Below are 19,792 nucleotides of genomic sequence, written 5' to 3' on the forward strand. Positions count from 1 at the left end.
TCATATTTTCCTGCATTCCTCAGAATCTCATTTAGTTGCTACACAGAGAAAGTATTAAAATACAGAATGTAGATTAAAACTATTGGAAATAAAGCTGGGTTTTTTTAAAGAACTATTAGACATAAGACACAAAGGATCAGTAACCTTCTCATTAACCTCTCAAAATGGGATCCATTCCAAGCTAGGCTTGAAAATGTTCTTTCTCTGAAAACTACCATGCAGTCTTAACAGTTAATTGTTATCCTTATCAAAGAATGACCCACATTAACATTTAGCTTGAGGTTATTAGCATATTTATAAAAATAAAAAAGAAAAAAGTGACCAACATTGTTCATGTTGCTGCCCTTTAGAGTACGGAAAAAGAGAATGCAGCAAGTATACTGAGAAAAAAACCCTGTTTAAAATCATGTTCAAACATTCACTGTTTCATGCTTGTGGACTGCTGACTGAACATGAACTACTTTCAGACTTAAGACATTTAGTTTGACTGTGCTTTTCTTTCTTGATGTAAACAACATTATGCTAGTTAACATAGACCACTGGATGGGGACAGAGGTCACAGTATAATCTCTCCATTTTGGTGCATTGAGATTAATGAGGCCAGCAAGATACTCTTCTCCGGTTCTTCCATGTGATAGCATTTTTCTGATGACATCATGGAAGGCATTCTAATATTGTGATATATGAATTACTTTTCAAAGGATCAGAACTTGGGATGTGCTGAATGTGTTGGCAAAAATTCAAGCATTTCTGAGCCTAGGAATGTGTGCCAGCTCATGAGTAATGGAAGCGTTTTAGCTCCTGACCTGACAATTGCCTACAGAGATATATGCTCTGAACACTGCCCCCTGAAAGGGCTCTCCTCCTCCTTTTCCTCCCACCTCCCTGTCAAAAATCCACCAACAAACTGGAAAACTAAAGTCTGGACAAATGCACAGAAGCACAGTTTTGGCAAACTTCCCAAACAGTTCTGAGAATAAGAGCATGATCAGCCTTAAGAAAAGGATAATTTTCCATCAAAGATAATACATGTGGGATGTGTACTTTGATCTGCAACATTGGTAGAAACAAAGAGTAGACAATGCAGAAACAAGCAGAAGTGATGTAATCCATAATATCAACCCCAAATGCTAACAAATGTTCCACAAAAGAAATGGCTAGGGAAAATCACATGGGGTCAAGTCAAGCAGAGAACTAAACCGCACCACTAAATTGCCTGATGGTGTTCCTATTAAGCAGAACTGCCCTCCCTATTATGCAGCACTTACTGCAATTAAGTATAGTTTGGCATAAATTAGTTCTCTGGGAAATGACCCAATCATCAGGTTTCATCAATTAAACCTTTCTTGTATAAACAGAGTGTACTGTGTTTGGAAGACAAAGTCAGTGCAATTTTCTTTGCTTATGCCACTGAACACGTTTCGAAGACATCTAGAAATCTTGATAAAGCCCACATTTATTGCTATGTTTTCATTCTCCTTGGTTTAACAGATGTATCAACTTTGTTGTTTTGTTTCTTTCAAGCACTGGAAAGGAGATGTCTCTTACCTACTAATACCCTAGTGTAATAACCACCACAGCACCAATGTTTCGGTTTCACAGCATGTATCTGACCACCACAGCAAACCCCTGGTGAATTAAGAATAAATGGAATGTACTTGTCCTCACAGCATTGGAAGCCAGGTTTATTGTCGTGCAGAATCCCATTACAACATACCTAGAAGTAGTTAAAAAAAAAAAATCAGTAAGGCAATATCTGTTAAAGAGAACATAATGCGTTCTCTGGCAAAACAATGTATATGAAAACATGTACCACGTACGGACACTAATATGACTGCAGTCAAATAAAATATAACTGGGCTGAAATCCTGTGCCCTCCAGCATTATCAGACTTCAATAAACTACTGTGTATCTGACAGAATGCTGCTATTTTGTGGCCTTCAACAATACTGTACCTTAATAAAATAGTCCATTAATATGAATCATCTTCATATGCCTTGCAGGCTGTTTGAGTCTCTCAATGTGGAGTAGATTGCAATATGTAGATATAATCTATCATCACCTCATCCTTTTCTCCCCAATTCTTATTTATTTATTTATTTATTTATTTATTCATTCATTCATTCATTCATTCATTCATCTAGGATGAAACATTCCATCTGAAACCCTTACAACTAAAAGCAGTATTTCCCAATATGAACTCTTCGGTTTTCTTTCACATAAAAATAAGTGGAATTTTCTTCTTATAACACATGATCCCTTATTTATGATCACAGTTCTTCAGACAATGTGATCTCAAGAGAATAGTGTTTATATAAGGAATTATTTTTCCAAAATAAAATTTACATGGAAATGAATTTTGAAAAAGCCTTTTAACTGTGGACTTCTTTCTAGGTGCTGTCGAGAAAATTATATGCTTGAACAGTCAAATAATTATTTGTACACTTACTTCTGTGTTGGTGGAGTGGCACGTGGTATACACAGCAAATCATATAGAACCGTCAGTAGAATCACCATAAAAATTGTAAGCATAGAGACTACAGTCAGTGCAACTTGTATTAGCCAGAACGATTCCCTTTACAGAAAATGCAGTTGGCAGTACAGCACAGGTGTTAGAACAGAGTTGCTCCTTTGTTTTCTTTTGATATGGAGCACTTCCAACCCAGACATTAACCACATTCTAAATCAGGTTATCTTAGCAGCAAAGAAAGCAAGCATTCCTCTAGAAGAATCTTTTGTTTACCTAGGTACTTTACTAGCTGTCAAAAAACTTTTAAAAATGTATATTACTAAGTTCAGGACAACTAATTTGTATTACATTTATAATTTTAACACAAATATATACTGAAAAAATATTACTACTTTTCTTATGTCATAAACAAATTCTTCTTGACTTCAGAAGGATGATGCTCTGTTTTGTTGACTTTTGAATGGCCTTCACTCAATCACTTTTGGGAGTATTAGGTTAGGTTCTGAAGTTACAATTTACAATACATAAACAATATGTAACCCAAAATTAACATGAGGTAGGGCAGAAGGTGTCCTTGTTTCCTCATTATATTTTGAGGGTTTATAACCTTATATGCTTTGAATTGTCAGACAGTTTTCTGCTTTGCCAGCACACTTTCTCATTCAGTATCTGTTTTAAACTACCAAAGTAGCTGAGTTTTGTCATTTTCAGTTCAGGAATTTTGAGTCTCTCTAGGTCCTATTATATTATTTTGCTGTCCATCTTGTCACTGGTAATATAATCCAATATATGAATTTAATTAACCTACTGTTCTTTCTTCCAGATCATTAGTTAAGATGTCAAATAAAACTCTGCTTTACATCTCTGCTTCCTATCTTTTAGATATTTTTTTATGACTGGCATGCACTCCAGACTGAGTTTTTCTTAATTTACAATTGGCTCCAAAGCAACCTTAGAAGATTACCTGGTCTCTCTGTATTTCCAAGTCATTTAAAAGCATTCTTAAAAATATCAAATCAAGTACTATCGTGCCACTGTCTGCACCACAGAATAGATCGTATTTAGCAACAATTCTTAACACTTGTAAGAAATGGCCTCTATCCTGTTCTTTTTACTGCACCCTGAGCCTGAGACACCAGAGCCAGTAAATGCTGTACTTGCCTGCATGGAAGGCAGCCAAATACACGTTCCTCACATGTTATTAGTCCCAGTTTGCATGCCCCTTGGGGACTGTGTCTCCCCCTGTGATCTGTCTAGCCCAATTTCTCTTCTACTTTCCATGGATTTCCTTTGTCATCTCTGTACTGTTTTCTTCTCCTCAATGATGCACACCGCCCAAATTTCACTTGAACACAGTCTTTCCATCTTTCAGATAAAGAACCTTGCACATCTTTGGTATTATCTAGGTTCAAATGCTTGAGTAGCCATTTTACTTTCCACTTGATGTTTCCTGTTTTAAGACATTCTCTTGTGAACCCTCAGTAGAATCATCTGCTCTGCATATTCCACACAGACACTGGAAGGTCTGCTTTAGCACTAACCCTAAAGTATTCTGGTTGGAACATTAATTGTAAGATTGCATTATTACTGGTTTCTCTCTTTTTCCTCCTGAGTTCCCTCAAAAAATCCCCAGCTGAACACCCAGCTATGTTACAATAGTTTCCTTAGCTACTTTTCCTTGTTAAAAATTATTTAAGACCCTCAGTATTTCACAAAAGCCTATAGACAGTGTCCAAAAAGGGGTCCAGTCAGCTCTAAAACACATTCAGACTCTCATCTGGCATTACCGATTGATATAGTTGGTGCTATTATTATGTAGCTCCGTAACATCCTCTGCAGTCAGCTGTAAATTGTTAAATAACACTTTTTTTGGCAGTCCTCTAAAGGTAGTTAGTTTCTATTTGCATTGATATTCAGTCCAAGGATTCTGCATTATCAATCCATAAAATAAAATGCATTCAAGTAACGCTAAAATTATGTCACACGCAAAGAAGAAAAGCAGATGGATTGAAAGTTATAGTGGCAAAAGGTTATTATTATCTCATCCTCTTAGATCTAAAAGTGACAGTCCCAACTGGGTGGTGTTGCTACGGACATGAAAGTAGAAGCCTCACAGCGATCAGATACAGTGACACCAACATTTTAGGCAGGTCAGAGATCTCACCCTTGTACAGAGGGTTGAATGTTTGCCATATGCTTACTAACCAGAAGATCTTTACTGTCTATGGACGTGATACAAGGTGTTCATCCTTAGCTATCATGGGAGCCCTTAAAACTATTGGTAGACTGAGTTACTCACAAATCAATCCCGTAGTTATCCTCCTATCCAAGCCCACAGAGGGACTGTGACTCAGGAGCACAGGGACTGGGAAGGGCTGGGCATAAAGGCTTATTAGGTTACCTGGGAAAGGCCCAGTCAGCCATGACACTAGCACGGAGTAACTACATATCAAATCTGGCAGGCAGGATTACACAATATTTTAACAATTTAAAAAAAATACTTTAAACTTATCTATGCAACTCTCTTTTAATTAAAATTGTATCATCCCTGATCCCTCTGCTTGCTGAAGACTTTGCTGAAAGATATTATCTGGCCTTATGGACACATGCCAGTTGAGCTAGGACTGATTTACTCAAATAAACAGATGTGCTAGGCAGCCATGTTTATCCTTCTTGTCAAACGCTTGCTGCCAGAGTCACTTTGTGAAATAGCAATTCACAAAACACTCTAAGGAATTCCTATTAGCTACAGGACTTCATTAAAAATTTCTGCCTGTGGAGCAAACACCAGAGTAATGATTGACCAATCATGTTCTCATGTGAGAGGGAATATTTTAAATTAGCAAGGCTTATTCTTTTTCACTTAAATTATCTCTGAATCTATATAGACACCCTTTTTTGCTAAGTATACTTACTCACCCATGTCTTTTCTCAAACTGCTGTTCTCTTCTAGTAATTGGCACAGCCTTAAATCTAAAATCCACGAGCAGAAATTATTGCTATTCTGTTAAAAATCAGTATATATTATCTTACTAAAATGAGTTTCATTTCCTGTCTTTCAGGTGTGTTACAACACACACTGTACATGAAGTGTTATCTTTTTAAAGGTTCTCTAAGCCAGAAAGAATTTGAAAAGAATTTGCACAATATTGCTAGCATTAATAGTAAATTTAACATAAATATTTATGGAATATGCTTCACCAGTGTCGAGATGTGTTAGTTTTCACTCCTGAAAATCGTGCTTTTGAGGCTAGCTATCAAACCACCATTTTGCTCCTCCTGTCTTTAAAGAGGAGTCCTGATGGTGTTTTTAACAAATGGTACATGTTAATTACAATGAATAAAGGGGTAAGCCTGCACTTCCTAGTAATGTCAGAGTTATATTTGATTAGTTCATTAACTGCAGATTTATAAAGCTTGTTGATACTGAACGTAAAAAGTGCTGAAGCTGTATTAACACCTTCAGTCAGGGCCCTTTTAACCACTGATGCACATACTCATGATCCATTGTGTACAGAAATTATTAGCCTTTGTGCCACTATTTTAATTACTTTTTTACTGTACCTGTCTCATTATTTTCAGTGCTCACCTCAAGATGCCAGTAACAACAGGACAGTTTGGTAGCTGCATGGATAATACAGGAATGCTTTCCCCATGGGTACTGAGATTATGCTCCCTGATGGGTGAAGCTAGGGCACATTCCCTTGTTAATTGAAGTACATCTCTACAGATCTCATGATATGTGCTCTCTGAGCTGCTGTCTGGTTTGAGATTTCAAATATGGATAGAGTTATGGATCACACCTTACTGAAAACAGCTAGGAAAAGACTGTCAGTTTTAGCAGCTTGGAAACTCCCAAGCAGCACAGGTTTGTTACGATAGTATAAAAGGTATACTGGACACAGGGACCCTCCTGGCAACTGACAAAATTCATCATGAGAGTTTATTCTCAGCTCTTCTGCAAAACTACATATGAAGAAAATCCTTTCTAAATTCTTTCTGCACTCAAGAATTATAAATCCATCCAAGTCTGATTACAAACACCAGGGTCAGGATACCAGGCACAGCACTGTTAGATTCAGTTGAAATAACAAGGATTTCTAAAACTGAAGCAGAAAACTGGATAATGACTAGAAATAAGAAGTAGGGATCTGATGTAGAGATTATTTAGGATAGCAGGAATCTTTTTTTTGTCTTTATTAGGCTTAATATCAGGCCTACATGAGCCCATGGGTGTGCATGTACACTTGTTCATTTTAGTGAAAAGGTCATTTGCTCTTTCAGAGATTCCCAAGACAGCTCTGGGCAAGTTGGTTTATTTACACAGCACAGTGCTACTCAGAGATACTAACCTGGATCCCAAACACAGCACAGCACACATAGACCTAGTGTCTGGTTCCCAAACGCAGCACAGCACACCTAGCGCAACCCTGCACCCAGGCTATTTAGCGCTGCCTTTCTGGTATAACTGAGCTGCTGAGGCGGACCCAGCTCAGCCAATGTTAGCGAAGAGTCTCTGCATCCCGCTCTGCTGAGCAGTGAAAACACACCCCGGTATTCCTATTACTGAAACCCTTTGGTTTCTATGGATGGAGGAGATTATATTCTGGTGATCTCTTATGTAGATAAGAAATTGCAACGAATCCCTCTTTTTCTGCAGTGCCTTACAATAGCAAGCTGACGATGCCAAATTTAACACATAAATCCATGAGGAAATATTAATCTCAAGACATATCTCAAAATTATTTTTTTATAAAAGGCCCATTTTCTTCTCACTTTAGTCCTGAATTCAAGGAAATAATAAGAGGAAAATTAGACCCATTGTGTCTTCTAGATAAGGTGCAATAAATGACCTGTGCAAAAGAACTCCACAGTGTGTTTGTCTATCGGAACTATGTGTATACAATCTGCTTGCTTTTGCTAACCAGTCTATCATCAGATGAACAAAAAACTTGTTTATTATTCTGGATCTGAACACTACTTAAGCTGCTCAGCATTTAATTCTCAGTGCCATCTCTTTGCATTTGGTTGTACAATTAATGTATGGTGAATAACAGCTGGCACTGTGATAAGAGGCTTTCTTTTCAGAACAAGTGTATGCTGGTCAGTGTTGCTTCACTTCTGTCCAGTAGGCTGTCGAATCTAAGGACCACATACACTAGCATAAATGCTTCAGCAATATAGCTGGCATAGAGTGACAGTGAATTCTACAAAAGTGTGACAGAGGGTTGCCACATAAGTTGTCCCTGTCACAGACTCTAGTTTAAGAACAACATGGGTGTGCCAGGAGCTCTTACAGACATTCTGGATGGCTAGTGTGGACACATGTAGCAAAACAGGCAAAGCATTGCGAGGGGAATTTTAATCAATTCACTCACAAAAATGGCTCCCATGCCATTTTTATGTATGAGTGCTTCAGTTTCCTGTGGACCTTCCAGTTCTTTATTATATATCCATTTCTTAACAAATAGCACCCACTTCTAACCACAGTCTCTGAGAATACAGAGAGACTGATATAAAAAAATAATGCAAAATTAATTAGAAAGAAAGTCAGGAAGCTGTAAAAATAAATAGACACTCTCCAAATTCAAACTTATCATAAATGTATGAAGGCAGAAAAAATAAAATGGAGAATAAAACATCTAAAATTAATATAATACAAATTTAACTCATACACATGCCAAGATCTATTTAAAAGTCTACCATGACAAAAACCCGAAATAAGTAAATTTGCCTTTTAAAACAAAGGACTGCCCATAATTCATTTGCAAGGTTTCAGAAATACATATGTTTAGTATAGTAATGCTTTCAAGGGAACTCAAAAGCTAAGGCTGTGTTGGCTGGAATAATTTATATTTTTATTTGAACCCCTCCGATAACTCACTCCCTTAATTACTGTCTTGTCTGACAGGGAATCTTGTGAATACATATTGTTTGCTTTAGTCATGGAACATGTGATGATGCCTTTGACAAATAGGGACACTATTTCATTACATTAAATCTTACTCTCAAACTAAGAGTTTTCTACCTCGTTTGTCAATAAAAACCATTACAGACTCCCGCTATGCTATTGATCCTACTCCTAAACAGGAACTCATATGAAGATTAACCTGAAAATAGCCATAATTTAAAAATACATCTGACAAATCACAATGGATCCCATTGTCATGTAACAACCACCCACTTGTAGCTGAATCTAAATAGATTTTCTGTACTGGAGAATCTGATCATTAAGCATCTAGTCAAGGAACAATTTAAGGGGGGGGGGGAACCCAGCAAGTCATGTTAATAACCCTATTTGCCATGCAGGCTTTGAGGAATGATTCCTCACACATGAGCTTTACAGTTTTACTAGTGTTTCTGAAATTCTGCATATACCTAGAAAATTTCCTATGGCCTTTAAGTGATCCAGTGCAATCTCTTCATGCCAAAGGAGCCATGTGAACTACCATCATGTGCTCCACAGACACATGAATACTTGAGCTGACAAAGAATCTCCTTTAGGTGTTTAGTGCGTGACCTATGGCATGCAGCTGAGCAAAGCTGATTGTTTCAAGTGAGATGCAAAAATACGGAGATCTATATACATGTATACCCACCATGTAATTTGTCACAATGGGATTGGATCAGTGGATTCAAGAGGTTAGCACTGAGATTCCTCAAACTTCCATTACATGTGGCTTGTGAGATTTACTTTGGATCAGATACAGCCTGATTCCTTAGGATGAACATCTGCACTATGCATGTGGAGCAAATGGAAGAAACTTCAGATGCATCTTGTGAAGTAAGGGTGGTCCACAGACTGGTTGGGAGCCTTAAGTCCCCATCCAGAGCTGGACCATATTTGAAGGGTTTTTAGTTCGCATGCATTAAAACCACTTCCACACTGAACCAGCATGTAGTGAATGAAAACAATCTGGGGATGCATTCAGAACTGCACAATTGCTCCAAACCAAAGTGTTAATGCAAGACACATTCATAAATGCTAACCAATTAGTTTCTTCTGAAAGGAGAATTAAAGTCAACAATCTCAGACTTAAGACAACAGAATCACTTGTCATCAGCTGACTCACATACACTGCTGGAGATTTTTGCACAGCTAATCCCTGTACTGAGCTCAAATATGCATATTTGATTTTTAAAAGTTTCAAGACATGTATCAGAGTCTTGATTTTAAAATATCAAAAGAAGCAGAACCCTCCCCTTCCTCTGTTAATAAAGAGACTTGTTTTACATACTTACTCCTAAAAGTATGATTTATCATTACATGATTAACTTAAGAATATACTTGTACCTTCAACTCTGGATGATAACACACTTCTCCACAGATATTTTCATGCTTTTCACATTCTAATGAGATGCACATTCTATTACTTTTGCTGCTCTTTGGAGTCTTTGATGTGGTACACCTCTGCCACACTTTACGTAAGAGTTCATATCCCAGGATAATGCCATTTGGCTGTTCTGGTGATGCCCAGTTGATCTGAAGAGATCTACAGTAAGGAGAAAATTGACTTTTGTTAAATTATTGAAAGTATTTACGATTCTATGAATACTTACATTAAAGGATTAGCCTATAGTACTTCCATTTTATGCTAGTTCATGTGGAGTGAAATGTTTTGAAGTGTCCAAAAGGTTCCTCTAGATGATGAAATTCATGGAAGGTGCAAAAGTGTGAAAAAAGTATCAATATGTGCTAACACTCTTGGAAAATAAATCACACATGCAATCAAAGTCCTTAAAGGTTGCTATTTAAAAGACATTCATACTTCTGGAAACTTATGTGTAATACATTTTCTAGCACTTTACTTGTTTCATTTCAGTGGTAGAGGAAAGGATTCAGTATGCTTTCCTGGTGCTATAGCAAGGGCGTACATGAACTATTGTCAGGGCTGGCATGACCATTCCATTCTCAGATAGGAACCTGGTAAGAGGACAGGCAGCTGGGAGTCAAAAGACCCCCCGCTGACCTCCCTCTGAGCTGTCGGCAGTGCAGCTTACTCACATTGTGCTCAGTCACCATTTAGAACATATTGGTATTCATCTTGCCTTTTCCCTGCTCTCAGAAACATTATACAAAGAAAAAGTATTTTGCTTTGAAATGTGTTCTGTAGGATAGAATTAAAAGAAAGAACCCATCGCAGCATCAGTAAGCACTAGTTCTCTTCTGTGCTTATTTTCATTGACGTAAAATTAGAAGTAAAAAAAATGCAAGTGTATCACAAGTAAGACTCAAGACTTCTGACTTTGAGCACAAAAGCATGACTGCAGCAGCCCTCAACAGACTATGTACAAACAAAAAACTGTTACTGATTTCAGGTTTGATATCAAACCATCATAAGTTTAAGGGAGAAAGTATCTTTAGGGAAAAATCACATTAGACTGTAGCATGCCTGTCACTACTAAAAATGTGCAGATATTGGCTCCAAAACCTCACTTAACATTACAATTGTTTTTAAAAATGTCAAAAGGGACATTTGAAACAAATTTTCTCTGTCTTTTATAATGTACACATTTCACATTAGTTTTTCAAATGAAAACTTCATTTCTTGCATAATCACTCCGGAATATTGCATAAGACATAGACTTTCACTGTGACTCTCTTTGGGTAGAGAGGAGATCACAAAGGTACATGTGGATCAATAGGAGGACTGGCAACATTGCAGAGTATATACTTAGGCTCCAAGTACCTCTTTTTAATCCCCATGTCCCAATTACACAGCCACTGTCAGAATGCCAGTGACATCATAAATTAGCATTAATTTAAAGTGAAAATGTTACAGCGAAACAGCAGCTGCTGAGATAAACTTTGACATCTTAACAGAATAAAAACAACTAAACTATTATTTCACTTCCTTGAGGTATAAACAGAGGAATACACACAGCAGTAAGTCTTTGTCGAACAGGAATTAATGTCACCTATGAAGGAACAGCTTCATAGGTGACTTGTAAAGTCACCATTATCAGTCCAAGGTCTTCATCTGAGCCATAGGTTTAATTCCATATTCACTACATATTCTACCACACGCACATGAACATACACACGTGCACATACACACATGTCTACATTTAAATAATGTTACAGGACCTAACTTAAAAAAGGAAAAGCAGGAAAATATAAAGTTCAGAAAAAATATAAAAAGAAAAGGAAAAGAAGAGTAGTACTTCAACCTCTATAAATGCCACCGTAACTCTTCCCTGGTCTTTGTACAGTATAGATCACAGTAGCAAAGAAACCATTCCCAGTCATATTTTTGAATGATTTGCTTTCTGCAAGTTTCACTCAGACCCTCAATGGTATGTTTTCAAAATATTGTGCCAGTTTTTGCAGTTTTGCCAGTCATATTTCTCTCTGAAATAATTTCAAATTAGGCCTAAGAATTGATGCAATGATTTGAACATTTTGCCTTTTCTGTAGAGCTCAGCATCTATTTCTTTCTTTTAGCGAGCAATCACTTTATTATTATTCAATTTATATGTACACATTTGGGGTGGACATAGCCTGGTATTGTGTAAAGCTGCAGCTGTACTCGAAAATTACATGGAGTGGGAGTTCCCTGACCAGTACCACCAAAAGGGTAAAACTCAGTATGACCTTTCAGTAATCACACAGATAATCAGACTCCTTCACAATTTTATGAATGTTTCAGTTATGTGTACACCTTCTGATGTTTGCTGCCCATGGCAAACTGTGGTGCATCACAGCAAGAACAATGCATAGCTCAGTTTAAAAAAAATTCAGCAGGGTTTTCACAGGACTGCAGAGGCTTTTTGACACCCCCCATCTGAAGAAGTACTGAAGCTGAGCTGAAAACCTTCTTGAGCAGGTGCAGATTTAACGGGACATGATGGGTGCTTTACCATGCAGCCAGCTGTATCATGTATGGTGCCTTTGATACAGCTGCAGAAATATGAGGATGGAGCCTGCCCACCCTCTCCTTCTCTTCATCCCCCAGTTACTCCCTCTCAGATAAACTGGAGTTGTGTCTATTATGGGAAGTGCCCACAGCCTGAACTACAGAGCAGATTTGCAAATTCTAGGCACAGGTGAATGGCATGTGGCACAGAATCCTTGTGTGCCCAGAGAAAACTCCAAGCATGTGCAATTGATGATAGTTCAAATGCTGGGTAAGTCCCTTCTGTGAATGCTGGCAATGTGGTGAAAATACTGAAATAGGGCTACCTCCTACAGACTAGGCAGCATAACCAGGCTCATGGATACGAACTGCTTCAGACCACAAAGTCCATGAGACACTGCAGCACTTCCAGGAGATAAAGAACAATTTCAGACTGATCCACAAAGTGTATTTGCTTTTGGTGAAACAGAGCAAACTGAAATCCTTTGGCTCAAGCACGTGAAGACAGTTAATTCTGACATTTCCAGGTAAAATTATTATTTTTTTTAAACCCATGAAAAATATCAGTATTTCATTTTTGATGTCACATCAGATACATTTTCATAAACCAGAATTGGAAGGGAAATTCTCGTTTTTGCCTGCTTTGGGTATCATCAGTTTCAAGCATCCATGAGTCATGAAAAGAACTCATGATTTCCTTTTTTTCTCAACATGGTAGTAAAGGTTTAACCATGAAGATTAAAAATATAACAAGACCTCACTTTTGAATCTTGAGAATGAATGTTGTGCTAGTCTCATCACATGCAAGGGTTAAATTTTTAAAAAATCACATCAAATCTAAGATTTGATAACTGCTTTCAGGAGCTGGAATTAAAAAAAAAATCCACAGAAAAATCACAACTTTCTTAAGATAGAGCATTAAGATAAGACATTCTTTAGATAGGTAACACTGCTATTATTAATGGCCAGCGGGTAAAATATTTTCCTGATCAAGAGATAATACATACTGAGCAACTGCTTCAGCTTTATTGCACAAGAGTTAACTACCTGCTGTATTGTGGACCGCAGTGCTAACACAACCAGAGAGGCAATATGACACAGCACAGAAAGTCTGATAAATAGCATTATGCTTCTGCTGTTGCTACTTCTTAGAGAAATCTTCCTGTGCTTTGATTTTCTCATTACTAAAGTAGGGAGAGCAATCAGGTTTCCTCCATGGGAACACCATCTTAAATGCTTTAGGGAAAGTGCCATAAAACTAAGCATATGTAAGAAACCTCCGTGTTTTGCCTGTCCTCTGGATATTTCTTGTTAGCTTGTCATAGGATGGATGGACATGATTCCACAACAACCTTCCCCAGAATTTCATGTTTATTCACATGGCTATGAATCACAAACCCAACCCCCCTTTTTTTTTTTTTTTTTTTTTTGACTTTCCATCCATTTTCCCAGTATGGAAAATCAGACTTACTGGTCTTTAGTTCCCCAGATCCCCTTGGAGAAATCTGCACTACATTGTCTCATCTTCCATTCCTCCAGTACCAAGACCAATTTAAAGGATATTTTACACAGCACAGTAGTTTGACACTTTCATATTTGAGGTCCTTTAGAACTCCTGAGAAAATACCATCATCCCAACAATTCGTTGCTATATATTTTATCCATTTGCTCTAAAATCTTCCTCACATGTTAATTTGAAGTAATTCCTCCAGCACATTCACCCACGAACAGCGTCTGATATAGACACCTTCCTAAGCCCCATGATACTGAACATCAAACCAAAGAATTAATCCAGATTTTCTTCCATGGTCTTATCTTCTTTGAGTCTCTATTACACCCTGACCAGAGTTTCTGGTTCTCCCCAAGGTACATAAAGGGCCCTCTCTTTCTTCATGAAGCTTTGAAGGATTTTCCCTAGTTTATGCCACAAGGTGTTTTGAGAGACATCAACCTTTTAATTAAGCACTGAACAGAATTGCTGTAAGGGTTCATCTGCATTGTGCCTCAGATTTCTGAAAGGAACAAAGCTGCTGCTAAGTATTGTTACTAGAAAAAAACTAAGCATGCTGTATTACAAAGAAAAAGGAAAATAAAAAACATATTTTAAAGGAGAATGAACTATTTTCCAACACACCATAAGAATTTAATCCACTACACAAACTTTTAAGACAGCATCTACCTGCATGGAGTACTCAGAGAACTTTCTAAACTGTGTGATAAAATACAATACTTCTCTATAAAAAAAAAAAAAAAAAAAAAGCAAGCATACTACTTGATTTCAGTAGGATTTGTTTCTACCTATACGTGGCCAATGCGAGCTCTCCACCTCCCACAAAAAGCACCCAAAACCCAGACAAGAAACATAACAAAGCAGAACCTGATTTAGAACTTCAGGATTGGGTCCCATACTGTTTTCTGTTTGAAGATTGGCATTATAAAATAATCATTCCAGGACTGCGACCTTTTATGCCAAGTTTCAGCCTGAAGCTGAGTTATTAACTGTAAGGGGTGGAAAAGTAAGGTATTTATAATGGCTCCGGTGGTATAACCTTCATTAGAACAGTGTGGATGGAGCCGCTATCAGAAAGACTTCTAAGAAGTTGGTGGGTGAAATTATAATTTATGTCATGCAGCACCTTGAGGCAAATTTTAAAACAATTATTTGTGAATGCTACAAAGACATTATCCTACAGCATTTTCATCAATAATACAGCCCCCCAAACTGATTCAGAAGAGGGAAAAACACCATGATTCCAATTAAAGACAATAAACTGCACAGTCTGTATTATATCTCAGGTATCCCATAAGCCTATTCTCTAGAAATGCCTTTTTTCTCTGTCTGGTGACAGATATGTATTAAAATGTCCTCTTGTCTACACAAACTGTTCTTCTGTCCGAGCTCTTTCTGTTATGGAGGATAAATAAGCAAAATTCATATTCAGCCCAGCACCTGCTGAAGCTGTCAGCTGTAGTGTTTGTCATATTTCAATCAAAGCTGAAGCCAGCCAGTCATTTTTATACCGCACAATCCCTACATACTTGAGGACCAGAATTAATGAATTAGCTATTGATTAAATTCCACTCTAGCAAATCCACCGTGGCAAATAAATGAACTACCCAGGGCACGTGTAGGCCACGGCCAGACATGTCCGGGCAATCGATCAGTAGTTAGTATTCTTTTGGGATATAAGAACAGCTGATGATAATATGACATGTAGGAAAAGGCAGTGTAGAAACAGAGTCTGTTTCTGGCTGAGCAGATTATAAAGTAGGAAGGCATTTTTGATCCTTTTGCATTCATGTGTTATGACATATTTAGTCTATATATAATAGCAGAAACATGCATAAGTGTTTGCAGTACAGACAATACAGACAAAAGCATACATAAGTTAAAGCCAAGGGCAAAAGATGAGATCCTGAATCTCTGAGTTCTTATCATCAAACAAGCTTTGACTATATGTGTATATGTGACAGAAAAATAGCAAGCTTAATTTCACCCTTATACAGAGACAAATGCTGAATTCAAGTAAACTGTAGACATGATAAACAGCAAACCAAAATCCTTAAGAGACTGGAGAAGGAAATCCATTCTGCTGGCCACTTCTGAAGGCTCAGATGCTAGATTTTTGTTATTAAAAAAAAAAAAAAAGAGTTTTTACACTGCTAATGAGCATACTCCACCAGAAGTGCAATAAAATCGCATGAACAATAACATAAACAGAGGATGCTAACTGTTTTATTGTTGTAGTAATTCTGAAAAATCCATTAGCGAGCTTAGCTTTAGTCTGTCTTTGGAAGATATTAACTCCCGAAAAATCACTGTATATGTTACTATTTGGATGCTTCTGAGGACTGCAAATCTGATGCTCCATTTAGAATTAAGAAGTTTGCCCATGCCTGTGGATGTAGTGGATAGGCAGATTGCAAACAGTGGTTCAAGGAGACATAGATATGCATGGCTTTTAAGATAGCTTACTAATTCTTACTGTTGTGATAGGTGACTTTTTTTAACCACAATTATTCTAAGTTTCCATTATCAGCATTGCATTGCTCCCTGAGCATTAATCTTCCTCTTCTTAACTGACAGCAAAATGTGATAATTTTTCTTCCTCTACACTTCTTCTCTTAACTACTTCCACTTAGGCTTTGCTTTTTTTTTTTAGTTTTTTATTTTTTTATTTATTATCACAGTACAGTGATACCCAAATGGGTATCTACAATCAACCAAGGGTAAGATTTCTTCAATTGCTCTTTTGGCCAAAAACTCCAAACCCAAAAATAACAACCATAAAAAATGTTGTTAAAGTGTATACTAAATTCATTTATGTACCTTATTCAATTGAGAGAAGACAACCTTACATTCTGGTCCCCATTCCAGCTACAAATCACTCTGATATATGAAAGCCACCTATAGCATACCTTGAGCCAATTATGTGAATAATGGGTGCTGACAGCTGCTTTGGCTCATCTTCCACAGTTGTAATCTGGGTCCCATTGCTTCTCACACAGGCATACACTGTGCAGGCTTCAATCTGATGAAGAAGAACATGAGTGTCACATACTCAGCTGCAGAAATTACTCAGCTCTGCTACTTGTTTAGACTTCTCTCTTCACCCAAGATTTTATTTTCTATTTAACAGAGTCCATATAGCAAGGAAAATACTGCAGCCTTGAGATAAGTATATCTACCAGAGATATACTGCTCTGTATCACTTTTTCCCATGCCATTTTAAAAAAAAAAAAAAGGGTACGTGCATACGTGCAGCCCTCTGGCACTAATTGTTGTTCTCTATTAAATTATGACCAACAGACTTGCAGTGAATTTGGTTTTGTGCATGTATATGTAGAATCTGGTGCACAACACTGAAAAAAATGTACTTTGATTTAGGGCCTTGAGTAAGTTTTCTACACCTATCATATATTCTGACATAAAAATAAGACTAATTTTTCCTTAATGGTTTCTACTCATTCATGTCTATTTTGAAAAACAAAAAGTGAAAAATGCAAATAGGAATCATACACTTTGTTATGAAAAATGCCACAGAAATAAAAATTTATTCCTTCAATTCTTGGGGTTAAACTAAGCAAAAGCAAAGTGATATAGCTAGTGAAGGACGGTAACATTGTTTCTGTAGTATCAACAGAGAAGTTACTCAAAATAAAAGAGCACAAAAAATGAAAGTTAATACAGTAAGATTACCAGTGAGATTCACATGCATCCATTGTTTCCAGGACAAGAAGAAAAAGAATAAAGAAGAAAAAGAATCAAAAGGAAAAAAAAACAAAAAACAAAAAAAAACCAGCTTATTTTGCTTTTACCTATCACATTGATGCAAATATAAGTCCAGTATAACGACTAGGAAAGCAGAAGAGAAGAATAATTAACATCTCAAGCAACAGAAGGTGGCTATGGTAAATTAATATAGAGGGTCTATAAGTGAGGCAGTATACTGAATTTGCATTGTTATTGAGAAAAGACAAATGTGTTTGCAAGCGGCATTCAGAAAGTCATATGTGTATTCATGGATGGAGGTTTGCTGTTTCAGAGGGGCTGGAACATAGAAATCTGTTACGATATGCTTGTCTGTGATGTTTATTTATGGCGTGTAGCAACCGGATTCAAATTTTCAGACCAAAGTATACATGGTACTACTAAGTGCTTCTCATATATAATGCAAACCAAACCTGAATGACATAGATAGGAATAGTTACAATTAAGTGACAAACTGCATTTCTTGAATATATTAATACAACTTAAGGATAAAGAGGGGGGTTTTTGTTTTGTTTTGGGGTTTGGGTTTTTTTGCAGACAGTATTTTGCCTTTCATTAGATATATGAACAGAGAGGCAAAGATAAAGGGAAAAGCAAAGAAAAACTATTGTACTTATTAAGAGCATAAAAAGTACTACTATGATTTCAGAGATCAACTCTGCTTCTTCCTCAGAAGGATAAAAAGAAAAAAAAATTGTAAGAGGATGACAAATGCAACATCATTATTTCTCTGTGCTGATATATTATGCATGCCTGATGTTTCTAAAACAATTGCAATTTTCTTTTAATGAGTAGGAGTAGAATCTTTGCCTCTTTGTAATATATGTTGGGGCTTTGCTAATGTTGTAGCACAGAGCATTTAGGGGAAAGTAAATGGAGTTTTGATGGTTTGAAAAAAGATAATGGAAATTTGTATTATAAAAAGTGTACACAGACCTAAAATATGCTGAGAATAAATTTATGCCTTGCATGTATATGCACACAAACATCAGTGCAAATATATGTCCATGTATGTAAAGAAATTCATGAAACAATATTCCACTTGGAAATACACATATTTTATGTAAAATTAAAGTATATTACACAACCCAGAAAAGATATTCTAACCTGTATATCATATACAGTGAATGGAGACAAAGCTGTTAAAAGAAAGGACCCCGGCTCGTTCATTCCAGTCTTGTGCTGCTTATTATTTACATAGATGGAGTACTCTGTGACAACACCATTCGGGTTTGAAGGCGATGTCCAGATGACACGTACAGCTGTACTGTTGATGATGACAACCTCTGGAGGGAACATGCCCTCAGGCTCTAGAAATAAAGGAAGAAACTGAATAAACTCCAGCTGTCTCTGCAAAAGCACTTGTTTAACCAAATGCAGATTAGTATTTAGGTTTAGCAAAGGGTTCACTGCTTATCTGCTTTCCTCTGATGAAGTTATCACAGTCTGTAGTCTTCTGTAAATTGGCTTATTATACTCTCAGTTAGAAACCATGAGAGCTGATGGTAAAATGCTTTATACCAGCAGCATAGTGTCAATCATCAGTAGTATGTGGCCAGTGAGATATGATGATAAATTATTCACCCATCTGCACTGCCAACATACAAATACTATTTTTATGTCTCCCCCAATCAAAAAAAAAAAAAAAAAAAAAGAGAAAAATAGAGCATTTTGCTTTTAAAGCAAAACCTGAGACCAAAAGACTTTATGTCTGGTGGAACGTGACGTTATCAGCCTCATAGCTGAAGCAATATGCAATATTGTCATTATGTAAATGGTTTTGAATGTTGATTACTATAGGTAATGATGAAGTCTAACACTTATTTTAAAAAAACCCAACGCCTTCCTTAGCGTTAAATTACATAATTATCTAAGCATGTCAGAAATAACCATGCAAAGACCTATTTTTATCATAAGAACCCATCTTTACCAGTTGAAAAATTGCCCTTACTATCAATTCTATTTTATAAACAAAAGGTGCTGACCTTTGGCACCAGAAAGGAAATGGAATCCTCACTTAAAGTGCTTTGCTAATGACCTGGAACACTTGCTTCAGAGGTAATGATATTATAATGTTTATAATGAGACTTTATAAAGCAAAAAGATTAGAAAGACCATTCTAAACACATTTCAGATGCACAATTTTTTTATTATTATTTTATATTCACCCTCACCCAACACCCCCCCCCCCCC

The 19,792-nt window shown here is 36.8% G+C and overlaps 1 protein-coding gene across 1 annotated transcript in view; it reads right to left on the reverse strand.

Annotated features, from left to right (window-relative positions):
• USH2A (usherin) overlaps positions 1–19,792 on the reverse strand; it is a 388,963-nt gene that overhangs the window by 91,280 nt on the left and 277,891 nt on the right. The window contains exons 45-48 of the mRNA XM_026844632.1: positions 18,707–18,909; positions 16,747–16,859; positions 9,765–9,963; positions 1,549–1,717 (exon numbers count right to left, since the gene is read on the reverse strand). Of these exons, the coding sequence (XP_026700433.1) occupies positions 1,549–1,717; positions 9,765–9,963; positions 16,747–16,859; positions 18,707–18,909 (684 nt within the window). The remainder of the gene's footprint in view (positions 1–1,548; positions 1,718–9,764; positions 9,964–16,746; positions 16,860–18,706; positions 18,910–19,792) is intronic.

The sequence above is a fragment of the Athene cunicularia genome (assembly GCF_003259725.1).
Source record: "Athene cunicularia isolate RWA chromosome 3 unlocalized genomic scaffold, athCun1 chr3_part1, whole genome shotgun sequence".
Classification (NCBI taxonomy): Eukaryota; Metazoa; Chordata; class Aves; order Strigiformes; family Strigidae; genus Athene; species Athene cunicularia.